Below are 23335 nucleotides of genomic sequence, written 5' to 3'. Positions count from 1 at the left end.
CATAAGTCTAAAGTAATAATACATTTTTAGACAAAGATCAATCATATACCATACAATCCAATCCAATCATACACAATACCGTTCAATCAACTCATTTACAATTCGATCCCTTTCAATCATGTACAATCCGATTATATACACTCAACTCAACAATTAACTCAATAATCAAATCCAATCTAGTCACATACCATTCCATTCATTCCAATCGCATATTCATCTACTCCAATCCAACCTCTATACAATCTACTCAACATTCAACTAATACAATCAGCTCAAAGGACTCAACTCAGTAAATATGCAAATTAAATTATGCAACGTTTTACAATTCAACTCAAAGGACTCAACTCAATAAATATGTAACAACTCACTCAAGTGTCCTAAGTCTAACAAGAAATAGTATAGACCGGACTAACTCATAAGCATATAGCGACTCACTCAACTCAACTGACTCAGAGTACTATAAAGACCTAAATGGGAGTTTCTCTTAACCGACAACCAACACTTATGAGCCAGTGAAGGTACAACGAAACGACGTCGTTGCCACGCCCGTTCATACCTTGCCAGGGCATGAACGACGAACCTCATGGATCCAATCCAACCAAGTCCTATAATGTCAGGACAAATCTCTCGGGGAAGCATCCGACTTAACGGTTCAATCCCCCCTACGTTTGGCAACACAGGTATTGGGTTCGAGTATGGACTGTACTCTTGCTCAATTCGGTGCTCGATACTCCTCCCATAACTCCATGCTCATAAAACTCCTTCAATCATCTCAAACAAGCCCTCACGGCTAGTTTCATGTGGAACATTGCCACCTCATCAACTCTGTTCTCATTTCAACTCAATTAACTCATAATGACAAGTCTCATTGGACCTTCTTTCAAATCGACTCATCTCAAATCATCAAACTCTTCTCTTTAAAAAAATTTATACAATCTCGACTCAATGAATGTAGAAAATGTTATGTACATCAAAATATAATTTCAACTCCTCAACTCAAACTCAAAATAAATACTTTAATGTAAAAATACTCAACTCATTTAAAGGCTCCTCTTACTCAACTCATACTTAAACTCTTTTCTAAATCAAAGATAAAACTAATAATTCTTTAGACTCAAAATAGTGTATAAGTAGTTTATGCAAAAAGGTTCACAATTAATTTATTTAAAGCTCCTTCTCAAAAGATCATTTATTTTCAAAGCATTCCTAAGACTCTAATCAACTCAAATTATGCACATCACATACCACAAACTCACATTAGACTCCAATCCACTTCATCACATAACATTCTCATCAATATACCTCTTCGTCAACCATTCTACATATATTAAATAAGCACCATTCACATCATCACTCACATCATCACCAAAACATCATCATCACATCATCATCATATATTATCATTTACATCATAATCAAACATTATCATCACATCATTGTCAAGTATCATCATCACATCAATCATCAAACATCTACTCCAAAATCCTTATTTTTGTCCTATGTTCATTTTATAGAAGCAAAAGGGACATTCTTAACTAACCAATTCATTCTTTTCATTCCAATCAATACATATATACACACAACTATCTATCTCAACCTCAAGACATTTAGGACAAGAAATCTCATCTTGAGTTCATGTGAATGAAACATGGACCCATACTCTCAACAAAACTCAACTCAAGAATATCGTCAATACCTATAAATCTATATACAAAGATACATTTGTAGCCAAAAATATGAAAGATAACTATTTAGTAACTCAAGTCATTAAAAACATCAATCAACTAATAGTACTTAAAAACATTCCATAGTTTAGGAAAACTTTCAAGAAAACCTTCTTAGAAGGTTCAACTCTTTCACAACTTCTATCCAACACATATATGGGCATATGGAAGAACTAAATCCATATTTTAGGTTAGCCTTACATACCTTAGTGAAGACTTGAAGAAAATCTTGAGGTTGGGTCTTTAATGGAGGACTCTAATCTTGAAGCTTCTTGGACTCCTTTGTTGGAAATGGAGAAGAAGAGTAGAGAGAAGGGAGAAGAGCTTTTAGGGCTTTTTAGAGAGAGAGAGAGGACTGAAAAATGGTCCAAAAACGTCCAAGAATGGTGTATATATAATTTGGAAAAAGTCCAAGTTGCCCCTCTTCAAAAATCTGAAAATTGGGCAAAATATCTTGTTGGCGCTATAGTGGCGCGTCGCGCCACTGCAGCGCCAAGCCAAAATAGGCCTAAAACCCTGCACATCTAATAGTGGCGCGTCGCGCCAAGGATCAAACTACTGAGGCTGTTTTCTGGCGCTATAGTGGCGCGTCGCGCCACTGGGGCGCCAAGCCTATATTTTGCCCAGGTCTGAATATTCCTGCAGTTCTAGTTCGTAGAAAAATGGCCATAACGTTTGACTCCGAACTCCAAAAATTGCAATCTTGGTGGCGTTGGAAAGAAGACTCAAAGACCTTTAATTTGGTAGGTCGTGGTCCACCCAGTTATTTATATACTAGGAGATATGGTCGTTTGAAGTTGACCCTTATACTAACTCGTCCGAAAACTTAATCGATTGGAGTTCTTTGGACTCGACTTGGTGTTAGAGATCCCTTAAGACCCCTAAACACATCTAAAACACTTCAAATACTTAGGAATTAATTCTAACTCATATGTAGAATTACAAGTCCTCCGGTCTGAGTCTACCCACACGTGAAGAAATGTTTGATTCTTCGCAAAAAAAAATTCCGGGGTGTCACAGTAATATTCAACTCACATGTGGTAAAAGGTTCAAAGTTCTCAAAACTTAACCTACACATGATATTCACCCTCAATAAATAGTAATAGAAATATTCATCCCTTTCTCAACAATATTTTAATACTCAAGCATTCTCAAACCCCCCCAACTCAACCTCTCAGGCGAGCATCACAAGTCAAATAATATACTCAAGCCTCTCTCTTAGGCAAATCACGAATCACATGCTCTCAAAACAAATAAGATAACAAATAAGGTCTCCACACGGGCTATGTAATACAAATAAACCCCCACATGGCAATACATTAATAAACAAGCCCCCACACGGGCATCACAATATATATAACATTCAACTCATACTACGACCTCATCCCAAAGTCTATAACATATGAACGACTAATTACCCCATCTCAATCTCAAAGACGGATAGTCAAACCTACCTCAATTATCGAAACCGCACTCGAACACCTCCACTGAACAAGCAACTCTCGAATTCAATGCCTGGACTGACAACCCACTATCAAAAATAAAACATACACATCACAAGGAGTACAATGACACCCATATTGATAGGTTTCGGAACCAGGGATAAAATGGTCCAAAAATTAATTATTTCTGAAAAAGGTCAAATCTGGAAATTTATTAGACAATCACATTCTACTTGTAATAAGTAACTCGTGGTTGAAAAACCCATAAAAATAGAGCTCAAAACGAGTTAGAAATTACCATTTTCCTTAAATTCGAATTAGGAAAAAAACAAAGATTTTTGGGGTTTGAAACTAAACTTTAGGGGTTAAAATCATCAAAAACTTAATGAAAAGGAAAGGTTTTAGGTCAAAAATCACTTACCTAACACTTTGCCTTAAAAATCGCTTCTCAAATCACCTCAAGGAGTTCAAGAACTCAAACAATTGATGAAAATATTGAAATGGGAAGAAAGGGGCATTTTCTGCCCAAAAAGTTACTGTTCACGCGTGTTTTGTATAAAATTTTAAAAATCACCCTCAAGGTCATTACAATATCCGCCACTAAAAAGGATGTTCGTCCTCGAACATAAGATAAAATAAAGTACCTGGGGTCTCAAAAAACTGAGGGTTCCGAGCCTGCATATCAGACTCTAACTCCCAAGTCGCCTCCTTAGCAGGCCGATGCTGCCACTGCACCTTCACTGAAGCGACCTCCTTGGTCTTGAGTCTACGAAGCCGCCTATCTAGAATAACTATCGGCTCCTCCTCATAAGTCAAATCCGGACTCAACTTTACCGCATCATAAGAAATCACATGAGACTCATCCGATATGTACTTGCGAAGCATGGAAACATGAAACACCGGATGGACTGCTGACAATTTAGGGGGTAAGGCCAACTCATATGCCACTCCACCTACTCTCCTCAGGATTTCAAACGGGCCAACAAACCTTGGGCTAAGCTTGCCCTTTTTTCCGAACCTCATCACACCCTTCATGGGTGATATTTTAAGCCACACACAATCACCTACCATGAACTCTAAGGTACGAACCCTCCTGTCAGCATAACTCTTCTGACGACTCTGAGCTGTGAATAGTCGACCCTGAATCAAACGTACCCGCTCCACAGTATCCCTAAGTAAGTTAGTATCCAATGCGTCAACCGCAACAGAATCAAACCATCCAATGGGTGATCGACACCTACGACCATACAATGCCTCAAATGGTGCCATCTGAATGCTGGAGTGATAACTGTTATTATAGGCAAACTCTGCTAAGGGCAAGTGTTGGTCCCATCGGGCACCAAAATCAATCACACAGGCCCTAAGCATATCCTCCAACACCTGAATAGTCCGCTCGGACTGACCATCAGTTTTGGGATGAAATGCTGAACTCATCTCTAGCCGTGTACCCAAACCACGCTGTAATTCCTTCCAAAAATGAGAGGTGAACACTGAACCCCGATCCGACACAATAGAGATAGGCACCCCATGCAGCCTAACAATCTCACGAAGATAGATCCTAGCTAACTGATCCGCATTGTAGCTAGTCTTCACCAAAAGGAAATGGGCTGATTTGGTCAATCGATCCACAATCACCAAGACAGAGTCATACTTACCCAATGCCATGGGTAATCCAGACACGAAGTCCATAGTGATACGCTCCCATTTCCACTCAGGAATGGGCATCCTTTGCATAGGACCACCCAGTTTCTGATGTTCATACTTCACTTGTTGGCAATTTAGACACTTAGCCACTAAATCAATAATGTCTCTCTTCATGCCACACCACCAATAGTGTTATTTCAAGTCATGAAACATCTTTGCCACTCCCGGGTGAATCGAATATTTGAAACAATGAGCCTCCTCCAATATCATACGTACCATTCACTCACCTTGGGCACACAAATGCGACCATTAATCCTCAAAACTCCTTCCGGATCATGAGAGGCTGATTTTGCTTCACCACCCAACACTCTGTCTTGAATGACCCTCAACTTGTCATCTTCAAACTGATGTGTACGAATCTGGTCCATCAAAGTAGACCTAGCCTCCACAAAGGCCAAAATACCATGATGTGTAGAAATATCAAGTCGTACCAACTGTCTAGCCAATGAATGAACCTCCAACGTCAAAGGCCTCTCAACTGCCTTAAAGAAGGCCAAACTACCCATGCTAGATGCTTTGCGACTCAGGGCATCCGCTACCACATTAGCTTTGCCTGGATGATGAAGTATGGTGATATCATAGTCTTTCAATAACTCTAACCACCTACGCCGCCGCATGTTCAGATTCAGATGAGAAAAGATATACTTAAGGCTACGATGGTCAGTATAGACCTCACAATGAACTCCGTAGAGATGATGCCTCCACAACTTCAGAACAAACACCACCGCTGCTAATTCTAAGTCATGAGTAGAATAGTTCTTCTTATGTACCTTCAATTGTCGAGAAGCATAAGCTATAACTCTACCTTTTTGGATCAATACACCACCTAAACCACTCCCGAAGCATCACAAAACACAATAAAGGCCACGCCCTTCTCGGGTAAGGCTAGAATAGGTGCTGAAGTCAATAATTTCTTGAGCTTTTAAAAGCTCGCCTCACACTCATCAGTCCACTAAAATGCCATGGTCTTTTGAGTTAGCCTAGTCAATGGAACTGCAATAGAAGAGAATCCTTGAACAAACCGACGATAGTAGCCTGCCAACCCAATAAAACTCCAAATCTCGGTAACCGAAGTAGGCCTAACCCAATCATGAACTGCTGCAACTTTGGCTGGATCAACCATAATACCATCCTTGGTCACTCTATGACCCAATAATGTCACAGACTCAAGCCAAAACTCACATTTGGAGAATTTTGCATACAACTTCTCCTCTCTCAATCTCTGAAGGACTGTCCTCAGGTGCCTAACATGATCTGCCTCATTCTTGGAATAAACCAAGATGTCATCAATAAACACAATCACAAACGAGTCCAAATGAGGTCAAAATATCCGGTTCATCAACTCCATAAAAGAAGTCGGGGCATTAGTTAATCCGAAGGACATAACCACAAACTCATAATGCCTATAACGAGTCCTGAATGCAGTCTTCGGGATATCAGATTCCCGTACTCTCAACTGATGGTAACCCGATCTCAAATCAATCTTTAAGAACACCGATGCACCTTGAAGCTGGTCAAATAAATCATCAATGCGAGGGAGAGAATACTTGTTCTTGATAGTGACCTTGTTCAACTGTCGATAGTCAATACACATCCTTATAGTACCATCTTTCTTCTTCACAAATAAAATAGGTGCACCCCACAGTGATATACTAGGTCTAATAAACCCCCTCTTCAATAAATCTTCCAATTGTTCTTTCAACTCCTTCAATCTGTCGGAGCCATCCGATAAGGAGAAATAGAGATGGGTTTAGTGTCAGGCTCCAAATCAATTACAAAATCAATATCACAGTTAGGAGGAACTCCCGGCAAGTATGTAGAAAATACATCCATAAACTCTCTCACCACCCTCGTAGTCTCTATAGGCGATGACTCCGTAGTGAGATCACGTACATGAGACAAATAAGACAAACAACCCTTATCCATCAAGCGACGAGCATGAATATAAGATATCACTCCCTTAGGATACGAACTCGGATTACCCTTCCATACCAAGCTAGGTAACTCGGGATAAGCTAAGGTCACGATCTTTGCATAACAATCTAATATAGAATAATAAGGAGATAACCAGTCCATACCCAGTATCACATCAAAATCAAGCATTTCTAATAAAATCAAGTCTGCACGAGTCTCTTTACCCGAAAATATCACCAAACATCCCTTGTATACCCGATCCACCACTAAAGATTTACCTATTGGGGTAGAAATAGTAATAGGCACATCAAGGAACTCACTCACATAATCAATACCCACATCAAAATAAGTTGACACATAAGAATAGGTAGACCCTGGGTCAAATAATACTGAAGCAGAACGATGGCAAATTGGAACAATACCTGTAATAACTGCATCAGAGGCTTCTACCTTATATCTACCTGGTATAACATAGCATAATTAATGGTCACCCTTAGCTTGCGAACCACCACGAGCACCACCTCGTACTCCACCCTTAGCACCACGAGTGCCACCTTTAGTATTCTGTAAAGAACCCCAAATAGCTGAAGCATCTATAGAACGAACAACTGGTGCCTCGGGCCGCCTAGTAGAATGAGCACATTTGGGGCAATCTTGGGCCTTATGGCCAAACTCATCACACACATAATAACCTCGAGGACCTAAACCCCATGGGGGATAACAAGAAGTGTCAAAACGACCTCCGGAGCCCGAAGAACCCTGAATAGCTGTCTGGTCCGGTCTGCCCTAATAACCATGGGTTCCTGAATCTGAATATTCTCTGTCTTTGAAGGAATGACCGCTGAACTGGCCCTGCTGATGGAACCTCTTGGCCTCGCGCTGTCTAGCACGTCGGATACTCTCTATCATCCTGGCATGATCAATAATACTCTAAAATGTACCTCTAGACAGTACAAAAGAGGCTGTAGCCTCCTGGAGATAACCGGCAAATCTCTTCACTAGATTGCAAATCCGCTCGAACTCAGTGGGAATACTCGACATAGCATAACGAGATAACTCATGAAAGTGAGTCTCGTACTCAGATACAGATAGGAAGCCCTGCTCCAGTCTGTCAAACTCATCCTTGCACTGATCACGGAGGCTATAAGGCACAAATCTCTCAAGGAACATCTCAGTAAACTGTTCCCAACTCATCATAGGAGAACCAATAGATCCACGGGCAAGAATCGACCTCCACCACTCCTTGGCTACTCCCGCAAATTGATATGAAGTGTAAGCTACTCCATGTGCCTCTAAGATGCCTAGGTTGAACAACCTGTCGTGACACTTAGTCAAAAAGTCATAGGCTTTCTCTCCGGCTGTACCATTAAACCTTGGAGGCGCTAATAGAATAAACCTCTCGAAGCTCTTCTGTCCAACTATCGACATGGCAGCACTAGCAGAAACTGGCGGAGCTGCAAATCTCGGAGGTGCAATAGAAGGCACTAAAGAAGAACCAGGAGTATGAAATCCTACACTAGGCCCCTGAACTGGCGGTGTAGCACCAACTATGATAGGAGAACCTACGCTACCTGGAAGAATACCAGAGGTAGGAGCACCATCCAGTCGAGCCAATAATTGAACCAGTAGCTCCTGAAGCATCGGAGCATTATCGGGAACCATAGGAGGCTGGGATGGCCTCTGCTCTTCAGTCTTCTGCTCCAAGTCATCCTCATGCTCGTACATGGGCTCAGGTGATGGCTCTCTAGCTCATCCACGAGCAGGTGCCGCTCTCCTCGTTCGGCCTCATCCCTTGACTCCACCACGTCCTCTATCTCACCCACGTACTGGGCTCGGGCAGCAGGTGCAGCCTCACCCTCAGTAATTGTGGCTCTAGTCCTCACCATCTGCGCAGAAGGAACAGATTAGAGGTATACAACACTTGATATAAATAAATCGCACGAATGGAGTAAAAAGAAGAAAATCCTCCTATTAAGTATCTTGTAGCCTCTCGAAGATAAGTACGGACGTCTACGTACCGATTCGCAAGACTCTACTAGACACCCTGCTCTTTAACTTATGAGACCAGTGAACCTAGTGCTCTGATACCAATTTGTCACGATCCAAAAATTGAGGTCATAATGGCACACATCTCAAAACCCAATCTGATATGTAACCCCAAAAATAAAACTCATACCAGACTCCCAAAGGGAAAAATAATGCCACAATTTAAATAAAAAGAAAAATAATAAAGAGAAAATTATCCCAAAACTTGGTGTCATAAGTATAAAAAGCATCTAATACAAGATTCGAATCTGAAGATACAACATAAGTCTCTGAATGATACAAAAGACTGAAAAATAAGGATAGACTAGTGACGATCCAAATTCTGGGACCTCACCACTAATCTGAGAATACACAATCTGTTAGAATATCAACTGCCACGTGAGGTACCCCGACTAGTATCTGCATCAAAAAGGGATACAGAAGTAGGGGTGAATACAATTCACATATACTCAGTAGGTTTTAGCTGACTGAGTATAAGGAATTAATCAAACCTATGAAATAAACTAAGAAACGCTTTCACCTGTATACAGAAAAGTCCCACTTCGGCATCGGTGCCGCCAGTTTATATATATAGTGGCGTGAGTAAAGTAGACCCATAATAACAGCTTATAATCACAATTAATCAGATAATTCAAGTAGCACAGCTATCAATGCAATACAATGCAATATGATGATGCAATAATGTAGTGGTACGGTGAAATCAAGACTGTCGCACAGCCTGTCATATACACCTGCCGAGCTGTGCTACCAAACAGGACCCATGGGGGTCTCGCAGACCATATACCTCAATCACAATATCTCATTATCCTTGCCACCTCCTCGTGGTCAAGGAATCACAATGCATCCACTACCCTGCCGTAGTACTGCCTCGGACAGGGACTCAAGATACAAATGTTTAAAGGTGTTTTGATTTTCTTTCTCAAAAAGAATTTGCATATTTCTCAAATTCTATGATGAATGAAGTTGAATGCATCAAAACACATATGACATGGAAGTAATATTCAACTCACATGTGGTAGAAGGTTCAATGTTCTCAAAACTTAACCTACACATGATATTCACCCTCAATAAATAGTAATAGGAATATTCATTCCTTTCTCAATAATATTTCAATACTCAAGCATTCTCAAAACCCCCAACTCAACCTCTCAGACAAGCATCACAAGTCAAATAATATACTCAAGCCTCTCTCTTAGGCAAATCACGAATCACATGCTCTCAAAGCAAATAAAATAACAAATAAGGCCTCCATACGGGCTATGTAATCAAATAAACCCCCACATGGAAATACATTATTAAATAAGCCTCCACACGGGCATCACAATATATATAACATTCTCAACTCATACTACGAACTAATCCCAAAGTCTATAACATATGAATGACTAATAACCCATCTCAATCTCAAAAAAGGATAGCCAAACCTACCTCAATTGCCGAAACCGCACTCGAACACCTCCACTGAACAAGCAACTCTCAAATTCAATGCCCGGACTGAAAACCCACTATCAAAAATAAAACATACATATTACAAGGAGTCCAATGACACCCATATTATTAGATTTCGGAATCAGGGGTAAAATAGTCCAAAAATTAATTATTTCTAAAATAGGTCAAATCTGGAAATTTATTGGACAATCACATTCTACTTGTAATAAGGAACTCATGGTTGAAAAACCCATAAAAATAGAGCTCAAAACGAGTTAGAAATCACCATTTTCCTTAAATTCGAATTAGGAAAAAAACAAAGATTTTTGGGGTTTGAAACTAAACTTTAGGGGTTAAAATCATCAAAAACTTAATGAAAAGGAAAGGTTTTAGGTCAAAAATCACTTACCTAACACTTTGCCTTAAAAATCGCTTCTCAAATCACCTCAAGGAGTTCAAGAACTCAAACAATTGATGAAAATATTGAAATGGGAAGAAAGGGGCATTTTCTGCCCAAAAAGTTACTTTTCACGCGTGTTTTGTACAAATTTTTGAAAATCACCCTCAAGGTCATTACAATATCCGCCACTAAAAAAGATGTTCGTCCTCGAACATAAGATAAAATAAAGTACCTGGGGTCTTAAAAAGCTTAGGGTACCGAGCCTGCATATCAGACTCTAACTCCCAAGTCACCTCCTTAGCAGGCCGATGCTTCCACTACACCTTAACTGAAGCGACCTCCTTGGTCCTGAGTCTACGAAGCCGCCTATCTAGAATAACTGTCGGCTCCTCCTCATAAGTCAAATCCGTACTCAACTCTACCGCATCATAAGAAATCACATGAGACTCATTCGATATGTACTTGCGAAGCATGGAAATATGAAACACCGGATGGACAACTGACAATTTAGGAGGTAAGGCCAACTCATATGCCACTCCACCTACTCTTCTCAGGATTTCAAACGGGCTAACAAACGTTGGGCTAAGCTTGTCCTTCTTTTTGAACCTTATCACACCCTTCATGGGTGATATTTTAAGCCACACACAATCACCCACCATGAACTCTAAGGTACGAACCCTCCTGTCAGCATATCTTTTTTGACGACTCTAAGCTGTGAATAGTCAACCTTGAATCAAACCTACCCGCTCCACAGTATGCCTAAGTAAGTCAGTATCCAATGCATCAACCGCAACAGAATCAAACCATCCAATGGGTGATCAACATCTACGACCATACAATGCCTCAAATGGTGCCATCTGAATGCTGGAGTGATAGCTGTTATTATAGGAAAACTCTACTGAGGAAAAGTGTTGGTCCCATCGGGTACCAAAATCAATCACACAGGCCTTACGCATATCCTCCAACACCTGAATAGTCCACTCGGACTGACCATCAGTTTTGGGATGAAATGCTGAACTCATCTCTAGCCGTGTACCCAAACCACGCTGTAATGCCTTTAAAAAATGAGAGGTGAACCTTGAACCCTGATCCAACATAATAGAGATAGAAACCCCATGCAGCCTAACAATCTCACGAAGATAGATCCTAGCTAAGTGATCCGCATTGTAGCTAGTCTTCATCGGAAGAAAATGAGCTAATTTGGTCAATCGATCCACAATCACCAAGACAGAGTCATACTTACCCAATGCCATGGGTAATCCAGACACGAAGTCCATAGTGATACGCTCCCATTTCCACTCAGGAATGGGCATTCTTTGCATAGGATCACCCAGTTTCTAATGCTCATACTTCACTTGTTGGCAATTTAGACACTTAGCCACAAAATCAATAATGTCTCTCTTCATGCCACACCACCAATAGTGTTATTTCAAGTCATGAAACATCTTTGCCACTCCCGGGTGAATTGAATATTTGGAACAATGAGCCTCCTCCAATATCATACGTACCCATTCACTCACCTTGGGCACACAAATGCGACCATTAATCCTCAAAACTCCTTCCGAATCAAGAAAGACTGATTTTGCTTCACCACTCAATACTTTGTCTCGAATGGCCCTCAACTTGTCATCTTCAAACTGATGTGTAAGAATCTGATCCATCAAAGTAGATCTAGCCTCCACTAAGGCCAAAATACCATGATGTGTAGAAATATCAAGTTGGACCAACTGTCTAGCCAATGACTGAACTTTTATTCATATTTCTATCATTAAGTCAATTATTATTTAGATGTGAATCTTTATAATTCAACTTTTAGCCATAAAATATTTTCTTATGTTATATCCACCTAATGGGTGTGAATAAAGGAGAAAATAGAATGGACATCTTGAAACAATTCTCTTTGACTTCTCTCTAAAAATTTCAAGATAATTGACAAAAACTGAAAAGCCTAGTTACACATGCGGTTCATGGCCACACACCCATTGGACAATGTTTTATGCGAGTCATTCAGCCATCACAAAATCTACATATCAACTCCACAACTACATAGCCTACGCTTCTGCATATGCATCAACCTTACAACTCAGACATGCAATGAAACCCAAAATTCCTCTTGAGCTTATATCGATCACATATATTCTCAGAGAGTCAATGATTGTATGGGAAGAAGAAGAAGACGAAGTTGAGAATATAATCTTAAGTGAGAATCTTCCATAAGCAGTCGTTGGAAAGTTCTAATAGGATTGGCCTAATATAAAGGAACTCTGATGTCTAATTCAAAAACAATGTGAATTATAGGGAGAATGAAATATAGGTATGCTATGTAACATATACATACTGATTCGACTACCCTATTGACAGATTATGTGAATCTTTTATCCAAATCAATTTTTTTTCGTCGCGTATTTGAATTGGTTGTATTCTATACTTACATTAAAGTAGGACCCCATGTTCAACACGAACGAGGAAATGACGATTGAAATTGTGTGGATCTCACTCCTATACCTACCTCTAATTTACCTTATGAAGAAGCCAATATTTTCAATGGCAAAAGTAGTAGAAAAGCTTCTTCAAATGGAAATGGCCATACGTAATCAAACGAGACCTAGTTATGTTAGGGTATAAGGTAGAGGTGAATCTCTTATCAGAATTTTCTCAACGAATTAACATAGGTATTAGAAAGAAGAACAAGGGGGAGATAGTTGAGAAGTGGATACAAATCCAATATGACTATGTCCCAAAATTGAAAAGATGCAAGTTGCAAGGACATAATGAGAAGAAATGTTATGTTATTCATCCAGGGTTATTTCCTAAAGAGGAGGAAAAGGAAGAGACATGAAACAAGAAAAGATACCTAATAAGAGACTCGATAATGATTAATTCTAATCAGAAACTAGCAAATGCACCAAAGGATAAAGGGAAACAAGTGAGTCAAGGTGACAATTTTGTTGAAAGGAAAAATAAGCATGGTCAGAGCAGAGGTAGACAACAACAAAGGGGAGGTAATGATCAAGAATGGAAACTAAGACTCTCGTAGGTACAACAACATGATGTTGGAGTGCACAACCGAAAAAAATTGTGGCGCTATAGGAAGATACCAAAGGGATAGAGGAATCCAAGGTAGCTAATCATACAAAAACATTGGGTAAAATAGTAGCATAAAACCTTAGAGAAACAGTGGAAACAATTGTAAGAGGGAACAACATGAACATCAGCGAAAAACTGATAAAGATTAGTACAATGAGAAGCAAAAATCACATGAGATAGGAAAGATCTCTTCTTAACAATAGGTCAAAAACACTTTTGGCAAACAACCACATAACAAGTGAGCTCAAACCAATGGACAAGGTAATGATATTGACACAACAATCAAACCAACATTAGGCAAGGTAATGAACAAGACATAGTGAACGACTATCCTCTTTTAATTATTGATAGAAGCACACTAGTTCTTCATTGAGAGTTTTCTCAAAATTCCGTTTGAGTTCCATCGCGTAGTGTATTCCGAAAGGATCACTACCATTTCGTGCACCCTATCATGTCGAACATTATTTTCATGTGAAGACCTAACACTTTTACCCATAACCAAATTATAAAATTTACCATTAACCCCATCGGTCTCTCCATGATCTATATATCTATACATAATATGTATTCTTAATCCATTATGACAGATATCAGTCTTAACAACTTCTAGTTTAAACTTTTTCATGAAATCTCAACTCATACAATGACACCTTATCAACCCCTCAATTTGATAAGGGTAAAGTGACATTGCATGAGTGCTAAACTCGTCAACACCTTGAACAAAATCATCACTTATGTCCTGCGATAGTCATTTATCACATATGCATACGATGAGTCATCTACTAAACATAAATACTCAATTATAAATTGGATTACATATAAATTTAGATTAATTATTTTGTGTGAATAATTGAATTTTATTGTTTAATGATTAATAATATTTGACGAACATCCTCCAAAAGTAACTTAATTTCAATAAAATTATATATTGACTAGTTAATGGTTAATTATTAAAATTATACTATATGGTTATGAGATTTGAATATGTAATTGTCAATTATAATTAATAGAAAAACACCCTCAGAAATCATTTTATAGAAATCTTGTAATTAATAAATTGTGATAATGAAATATTTATAATTGTTAAATTTGAGTATTTTTACCGTTCTTAGCAATATTGAATTTTCAATGTCAAAAACAAAATTAATCTAAAAATGCAAATTACAAATTAACAAAGTGTTGAACCTAAATCTACAAATTCAAAATTAACCAAATCACAACTTAGCAATGTCAAGAGCCTAAATTAACCTAAGTTTATAAATTTCAAATTAACTAACACATTCATATTGACAATGAATATCAAATAATTTCATTTCAATTAAAACAAAATCAAAAGCCATCACCACACTTTTTTTTTTGGCTAATAAAGTCTCTATTTTTATCACAAATTAAAGTTAATACACATCAATTGCATGGTAAAACATTTAATTAATGGATAAAACTAACTTGAGTAAGCTAATACATTGACATTGAGCCTAAAATCTAACAATAGCAATGTAATTGAAAAAAAACTAACCTCTTTAATTTAGGGCGGTTGCACAGTGGAAACAGGTAGTGAGGGTGGCGACACTATCGGTCTAGGGGGAACAACGGGTTCTGGTGGGTGGGAGGTCGCCGGTATTGCTGGAGAGGGTGATAGAAAAGAGAAATGGAGGGAAAAAAAGACACATAGGGTCAGGTTGTCCGTAAGTTTTTCTATTAAATGAATTGACTGGATCTTGACCAAAATTGAAGGATGACCTAGTATTTTTTATTTAAATTAAAAATAAAATGAATTCCATTTTATCATCTTTATTTTCTTAAAATAATTAATTAAATAAAATGTCAGACAAGATCGATTTGATAAAATAATTTTTATTTATTTATTATTAAATTCAACTCTGTATATCGTTTTACCTAAGTTTATCAAAAATAAATATAATTTTCACAAAAATGCGCCAAAATAATCGAGGAAAATTATGAGGAATAGAATCTGCTTTGTATAAATATAATTTTAAATAAATTAAAACGTAGAGCAACCGAGGGATTGTGTCGGTATCCCCTCAGTTTACTTGATTGACCAAGCCTCTCGATTTTGCTGGATCTGTTTTTAGTAATGTGAATTATTCATATTTGGATCTCTGCTAAAATGGGGTCGAAGGTGAAATATTATCTACAAGCAGGGATGCAAGGTCCGTGAAGTTTTTATTTTCAAAGTACAATTGAATCCACATTTTAAAAAAAGTATGGTAATTAGAGATAATAAATAAGGGAGGTGAAGGTAGTATTCCAAAATCCAAACCACAAGCACAGTTCGTATTATAATGGCAAATATATACCTTTTCTTATTTTATCTGTGAAGTGAGAGGTTCATTTTATTTGATTAAATAAATTACGAGGGAGATACAAGAAATTCACCCTCCCCCCCCCCCCCCCCTCTCCGTTTTTTTTTTTAACTTACATGGTACTTCATTTGAAGCATATAGCCATATATACAAACTAAAAATTCGGTATTTGTTCATGTGTTATATTAGGAGACTTGTTTTGTGTTATGGAGTTTTACAGAAAGCAGCTAACTTTGGATTATTTGGTGGCGACATACAAAAAAACAGTTGTAAGCTTCATCAGTACTATCATAGAAATTGTTTCCAAATAAATAAATTAATTATTAATCTTAATATTAAACATGCATGAAGGTTTTCCTTATCAATGGAGCTGTAATGGGAGGAGGTGCTGGTCTATCCATGAATGCAAAATTCCGAATTGTCACTGAAAATACGGTGCGCGCTTCAGTTTTCGGTTTCACAAGTTATTTATTTAATCGGAATATTTGATATCGTTATTATGGTCTGCATATATAGATATATCATACTAATTTCATTTATTTGTGTCTGATTACTAGGTGTTTGCCATGCCAGAAGCATCATTTGGACATCATCCGGATGTCGGGGCATCTTATTTTCTGTCAAGATTACCTGGCCATTTTGGTAATGTAGACAACGTTCCTTGTTTATGCTATTTTAATTTCTTAACATATCCGATTCTCCATAAATTAAGAGCTCTAAATAGCTTAGGTTACGTTCTACAGTAGTGATGCCATTAGTTAACAGTTTTTATATGACCTGAAAGACTAAAATTGAAGTTGTTTTTAGAAACCTGATTTGGAAATTAACAAAACTCGTCTGACAACTAAAAAGAGAGAGACTAGAATTAACAAATTAATATTCTATCATGTTATCTTGTCTCATTCTTAATTAGGATCCATTAATGATTTATATATCTCAAATCCAACCATGCATGCATGATCATGTTTAGCATATCAATCTATCATATCTCAAAATCAACATGGAAACTAATGAAATCGTAGTACAAAAGATCTACCTTAAGAATATTTATTTATTACATATTTCTTTGTAATACTTCAGCTATTAATTTTACACTTTATTTTCGGAATATTGGTGATAAATTGTGGAATCTACACAATTAATGAGGAAACAAAAAACAAAGTAGTACCTACTACGATAAGGAAGAATTGAATAATTGAATCTCACTTTAGATTCATTATAAACAGGAGAATACTTAGGACTAACAGGGGCAAAAATAAATGGGTCTGAAATGCTTGCATGTGGCCTTGCAACTCATTTTGTTTACTCAAAGGTATGATGCAATTTTAATGACTATATTAAGGCCTAGCTAGTTTGCACTCTACATTCGTTTTGTAAAAGTCTTTAATGTCCGCTCCACAAGAATAGCCGCCAAAAACGGATCAACACATTTGCAAAATTGTTTGCTAATTGTTTTCTAAGCATCTGCAAAATACAATAGAGTATATTATTACTGTTTCGATAGAAGAAGGGTTTAATGCCCTCAAATTCGTTACTTCCATAACTCCCGGCATATGATAGGAGGTAGGTTTTTAGTGAAAGTTAAGGGGGGAGGGGGGATGAATTAAAAATCATGCAGTTAACTAGTCCAGATGAGTAGTCGACTTATCCTGTTGATTAGTTTTACATATAATAAAAGATAAAGTGCGAAAAATAAATTGAGACAGGATGTTTTTATACTAGTTCGGTACACCAATGTGATGCCTACTTCTAGTCTCCTTGAATTACAAGAATTTTCTTTAGAGACTTTGTGAATGATGAGAGTACATATGGTTCGAGCTTGACAATATCTGATCTATACCAGATACAACTTGAGTTGACACAGCCTCTACCCATATAACCTATACAGTTCTCTTCTTTCTCTTTTCTTTAAAAATTATAGTCTTTGCAAGATTACAGAGTATTATGAAAGATGACAGAAAACAGATGGAGTACAAGTTCAAATGAAGTTGCGTAGTTGTACTTCAAAGAGGGAGTGCTTTTTATAGGACTGCTTGTCTTGAGGCTCTGAGTGCTCTAAAAGGAAAACCCAAGGGAGTTTCTTTCAATCAAGAATTTGTAATGATTACTTGATAGAGGATGGATGAAAGTACACGTCTATATCAGATATGTGCATGAATAAGTCAATTAACCTTCTAGTCTTTTTTCCTCTGAGATTTGCTTGCATTGATTTTTCCCTTGATTTGTGGAGGTTTTCTACCTTGTATTCTCGATCTTCTTTCCTTCTGAGCGTTCCAACTCTTTCAAATTCTGATCTTCTTTTCTGGTTGTAGATCTGATTGAGATACACTGATTTTCTTCTTCCTATTCGTGATCTTCTTTCCTGGTAGATATTCCAGCTGGCTTCTCATTCATGATCTTCTTTTCTTCTAGATACTCCAGCTCCTTAGGCTCTGATCTTCTTTCCTTGCATTTGACTGGATATTCTCCTTGATTTATGTAAGTTGCTTATATAGTGATTTACTCTCATAATGTCTTCTTTCCTGCAAAGATTACAAATGTTATTTGTCATAATAAAACTTATCTTAATTAATTTCAACCTATCAATCTCCCTCCTTTTGATATCGACAAATAATAAGCACAAACAAAATTAGGGTACTTTCCTGTTGAGCTTCCCCTTGCTAGGTGCACATGATTTCCAAGAGAATTGGCGACGCTCCCCCTTATTTAGTTCCTTAAGATAATTTGTGCTTTCTCCCCCTTTTGACATAATAAAAAAAGTAGACAGACAAACATACCAAAATCGAGATAGACATGCAGATGGGCAAAGCTGCAAACAACTTAGAGCCAAAAAAAGTTCTAGAGAGGGATAACAACCTGTTATTTACAGTACAAAAGTACTTATAGAAAGTGGGGACATACCCTCCAATTTAGCAAAGAAACATAACAATTTTAACAGTAGTAAAGTCTAACGATCACCCATGAAATAGAGCCCGTTTGACCAACTTAAAGTCCTTTTTAGTTTTTTGACGTATTTGCCTAATGCTAACTTTAAGCCATAAAGTTCTTAAAGTCAGTCAAAAATGAAAAGTTAGGATTCCTAACTTTTTTTTTCTAAGTGATTAAAGTCATTTTCTTTGACCATGAAAATTACTTTTATATCTCTTATATTTTAACTAAATTTCCAAACTATCCTTTTTATTCTTTTAACCCTAAAATTCACATCATTTTGCTCATTTAAGCACTTTTAACCAAATACTCAACTGCTTATTTATAAAAATAATTTTCAGCACTTCAAAATTTAAAAACACTTCATATATAAAAGTTATTTTTTTTAAGTCTATCCAAACGGACTCATACTTTAGAGTGTTAAGAACATTCCTGCAGAAGGTATTGTAAGAGCGTTCCACATTTTTGGAAAAGTTAGAGTAAAAGGTGTGGACAGAGAAAACAAAATTTGTATTGGAAGAGACGACTCCGATACGAAGAAAGTCAACTTGTTGAATTAGCTTGTTAACAGTGGAAACACCTTCTTGTTTGAGACCATCCACAACCAGGAGTAGCTTTCCAACGTCTGTGCTAGTATCCTTGTGCAGCTAAATAATTTTACTTGTAGACTCCTAAAATACCTGTAGATTCTCCTCAATCACGAGCAACCTATTTTTGACCTCGTCCATGTTTTTCAACAACAGATTGATAGAGTCGACTGATACCTTAGTCACACGAACCGTGTCTGCCTTTGCTTTGACAGAGTTTTTGTGCCACTGATCACCTACCTGTATGTAGCCCATACTAGAGAAAGACCTGGAGTTATAAGTAGCAGAAATTTTGGCAAGCTTATATCCACATAGATCAACTAGAGTATCAGCCAGAATACGAGAAATCAACAATCCATAAAGAAGACTAGCAGAGCTATTCATCTCTTCAAAGCTTTCCACCATATGCTCACGAATCCAGGAAGCCCAGTTAATCCTGTACTTTTTAAGAAGATAATAGAGAGAAAAAAACTTTCCTGGAGGAAATGTTTCATAGAGATCCTTTCCTAGGAACCAAAGTGATAGCTACCATATGAGAAAGAAAGCAATTCTCAAAACATAAGGAGAGGGGATCAAAATCAGATAGGTCCACACTAGGTACAACAAGGACAGCTTTTGCCACTTCCAGAGACACTTCAAAATCAACAGTCCAAACACCATTCATATAAAGGAAAACACCAAAGAACTTAGTCCCAAATACATCTTTAACCAGAAAATCATTCAAAATGATATGCTTACCCATAACCAAAGTTCCCCACTCATCACTGTCTTTTGATTTTTGAAGATTTGCATAAAAAAGGCGAATGAGTTCTTCATACAACTCAGTCCCACAAAGATGCAGAAGCAGAGGTAAATTTTGAGCTTTGAGGAAAGAACTTACCTAATAAAGATATTCCTTCAACTGATCCAAGTTGATGACCCATCCAAGTATAATGGGACGATTTTTGAAAGCTGCAAATTTGACTTTCTGATCAGCACCCCAGAAATGATACATGTCCTCAGGAGATAAAGAACTGGAGGAGTCTTGACGAGCTTTCTTTGAGGCCTTCTTCTTGGTGACAGATGATCTCTTCTTTGAGAAAGATGAAAGAGCATCAGAATCAAAAGCGAGGGAGAGAACATCGTGTTCAAGAGAGTCAAAAAAAAAGATGAAGGAGAGGCTGGAGACGCCATGGATCTTGTTTGAGTCACGAGCAAGTGAGAATAAGAGACAAGAAAAGGAGAGGAAGTATAAAAAGAAGAGTAGGGTCCAATCATTCCACAATAGAGAGCTTCATTAACATCTTTTCCTAAAGCATCCGTTTCGAGACATATGGATGGACTCATAGGAATACCAAAAGCCTTACCCTTTTCCATTCCAAATCTTTTTATCAATTTTTTTGTATATTTGCTTTGGCCGTTGAAAATTCCTTTAGTGAACAACTTGATTTGTAGTCTCAGGAAAAAGGTGAGTTCTCTAGTAAGGCTCATTTTGAATTCTCCTTTCATAAGATTTGTAAAATTCTCAAATAAAAAAGAGTTAGAATTATCAAAAATAATATCTTCAACATATATTTGAGCAATAAGAAGATTTGAACCAATTTTTTGAATGAAAAGAGTTGTGTCAATTTTACCTCTTTGAAAGTTATTATTTAAGAGAAATGTGTTAGAGTATTTCATACCATGCCTTTAGAGATTATTTCAGACCGTAAAAAGCTTTAGAGAGTTTAAAAACATGATCTGGACATGAGGGATTTTCAAAACCAGGAGGTTGTTTAACAAAAACTTCTTCTTTTATAAAACCATTTAAAAAGCACTTTTAATGTACATTTGAAAAAGTTTACACCTTTTGAAAGAGGCATAGGCTAGCAATATGCGAATAGATTCTAACTCGGCAACAGGAGCAAAGGTTTTGTTATAATCAATATCTTCTTATTATGAGTAGGCTTGTTCGATAAGTCTGACCTTATTTATAATAACTAAACCTTTTTCATCTAGCTTGTTTCAAAAGACCCATTTAGTTCTAATGACTGAGCAGTTCTTTGGTCTTTGGGTAAGAACCCAAAATTTGATTTCTTTCAAACTGATCGAGTTCCTCCTTCATTGCACATATCCAGGATTCATCTTCCAATGCCTCTGTTAAGCGCTTTGGTTCCATTTGAGAGATGAGAGCTACCGATGCTTATTTCTTTAAGGAGGCACTTGTCTGCATTTTTTCATTCGAATTTCCAATGATGAATTCAATTGGAAAGCTGTCATAGTGTCTCCATTCTCGAGGAACATTTGATTTCCCTAGCTTCGTAGTTGACTCATGATTCGTACAAGTTGACTATTCAATATCTGTATAAGCAATTTCTATAGGAGAATCTTTAATAATGACAGGTAAATCTTCTTCATAAAGATCATTTCCAATATTTTTCATTCTTGGATTAGAGTCATCAAATAAAATATGAATAGATTCTTCGATGCTTAAAGTTATTTTTATTAAAAAACTCTAAAAGCTCAACTAGAGGGAGAATATTCGAGGAATATACCTTCGTCACTTCTTGGATCGAACTTAAATTGTTTTTACCATTGTTGTGAACGAAACATTTTCATCCAAAGGAATGAAAATACCTGATATTTGGCCTCTTTCCCTTCCATAGTGCATAGAGTGTTTTCTTCAATATGGGCCTGATAAGACATCTGTTTAATATGTGATATGTTGTGCTTATTGCTGCAACCTAGAAGTGATCCGAAAGACTTCTATCCAGCAAGAGAGTTCTGACAATATCTTGCAGTGACTGTGTCACGCCCAAGTCTACACCCTAGGAGTGGCCGACACTCAAAAACCATTGCTAGTTCCCAAGCGAACCCTTGGCCTGGATAGCTCACTAAGTGGAAGACTTACTCATCAAAATATACTCAGATGGGCACAATAATTGTAAGTAAACATACCTATCTCATTTTAAAACTCAATACTCAAGTATATATGATGTATATAACTCCATGTTTTTAAAAACACAACTCAAATGAAATAAACTGAATAAACTCAACACTGTCTGACTCGTTTATAAAACCTCTATTACTGACTCTGAAATAGGTATCGGACAGGCCCACAGCTACCTCAAACTGATAAATAAAGACTGAAAATGCAAAGACTCAAGACCTCTTCTAAATGCAAAGAAGTCTCATCGAAGCTGGAAGGAAAATTTGATCTTCAACAATGTGCCTGTTGAGGATCTTTATCACCTATGTCTGCATCATAAAATGATGCATCACCAAATGAAGTCAGTACATGGAATGTACGGTATATAAAAATAGCTGAAAGGAAACTTACTCAAAGATACTCAACTCAAGAACTCAACTCTGAAAATAGCTCAACTTAATAAAGCATGCAACATATGTAAGAGAATGCTTTAAAATATATAAATAAATCAACGCAACTCTGTGTATAAAAAAATATAATACTTTTCTCTTATGGAGTTTCTCTAAACAATAACCATCACTATGAGCCTCATGATGATATAATGTCTTTCCCACATTGTCAGAGTTATCCTACACCTTGCTAGGGCATAGGACAATAACTCAACTATGAATCCATCTAAAAGTCCTCTTTTGAGACTATGAGGAGTTGCCCAAATGAACAGTACAATCCTATCTACGTTGGCGGCGTAGGTTATAGGGTTGGAGTTATCTAAATTCATACCCAAATCGTGCTCGATACTACCCCCCAAAAAATATCTTTACGCTACTCATATCTTAAGTGAGCGTATTTACTCAATTAACTCAT

The 23335-nt window shown here is 37.3% G+C and overlaps 1 protein-coding gene and 1 long non-coding RNA gene across 7 annotated transcripts in view; one reads left to right on the top strand and one right to left on the bottom strand.

Moving 5' to 3' along the window:
* The window catches only part of LOC129889081 (probable 3-hydroxyisobutyryl-CoA hydrolase 3), a 76467-nt gene that overhangs the window by 40524 nt on the left and 12608 nt on the right, over positions 1 to 23335 (top strand). For 4 of the 5 annotated variants that reach the window (XM_055964209.1, XM_055964208.1, XM_055964211.1 and 1 more), the window contains exons 5-8: positions 16259 to 16338; positions 16421 to 16504; positions 16627 to 16711; positions 17296 to 17381. In XM_055964209.1, coding sequence (XP_055820184.1) covers positions 16259 to 16338; positions 16421 to 16504; positions 16627 to 16711; positions 17296 to 17381 — 335 coding nt within the window. Of the gene's footprint in view, positions 1 to 15774; positions 15917 to 16258; positions 16339 to 16420; positions 16505 to 16626; positions 16712 to 17295; positions 17382 to 23335 lie in introns of those variants that run through there. The other variant, XM_055964212.1, reaches the window with a different exon arrangement.
* LOC129889082 (uncharacterized) lies at positions 17706 to 20929 on the bottom strand. 2 transcript variants are annotated; one of them, XR_008766797.1, is made up of 2 exons: positions 20465 to 20929; positions 17706 to 19852 (listed from the first exon to the last, which is right to left on the bottom strand). It is a non-coding gene; the product is annotated as an uncharacterized LOC129889082 (long non-coding RNA). The 2 variants fall into 2 exon arrangements; XR_008766796.1 differs by having other exon boundaries at positions 17706 to 19840.

This window comes from Solanum dulcamara, chromosome 5 (genome assembly GCF_947179165.1).
Source record: "Solanum dulcamara chromosome 5, daSolDulc1.2, whole genome shotgun sequence".
Lineage (NCBI taxonomy): Eukaryota > Viridiplantae > Streptophyta > Magnoliopsida > Solanales > Solanaceae > Solanum > Solanum dulcamara.
This window is presented reverse-complemented; position numbering and strand designations above follow the sequence as displayed.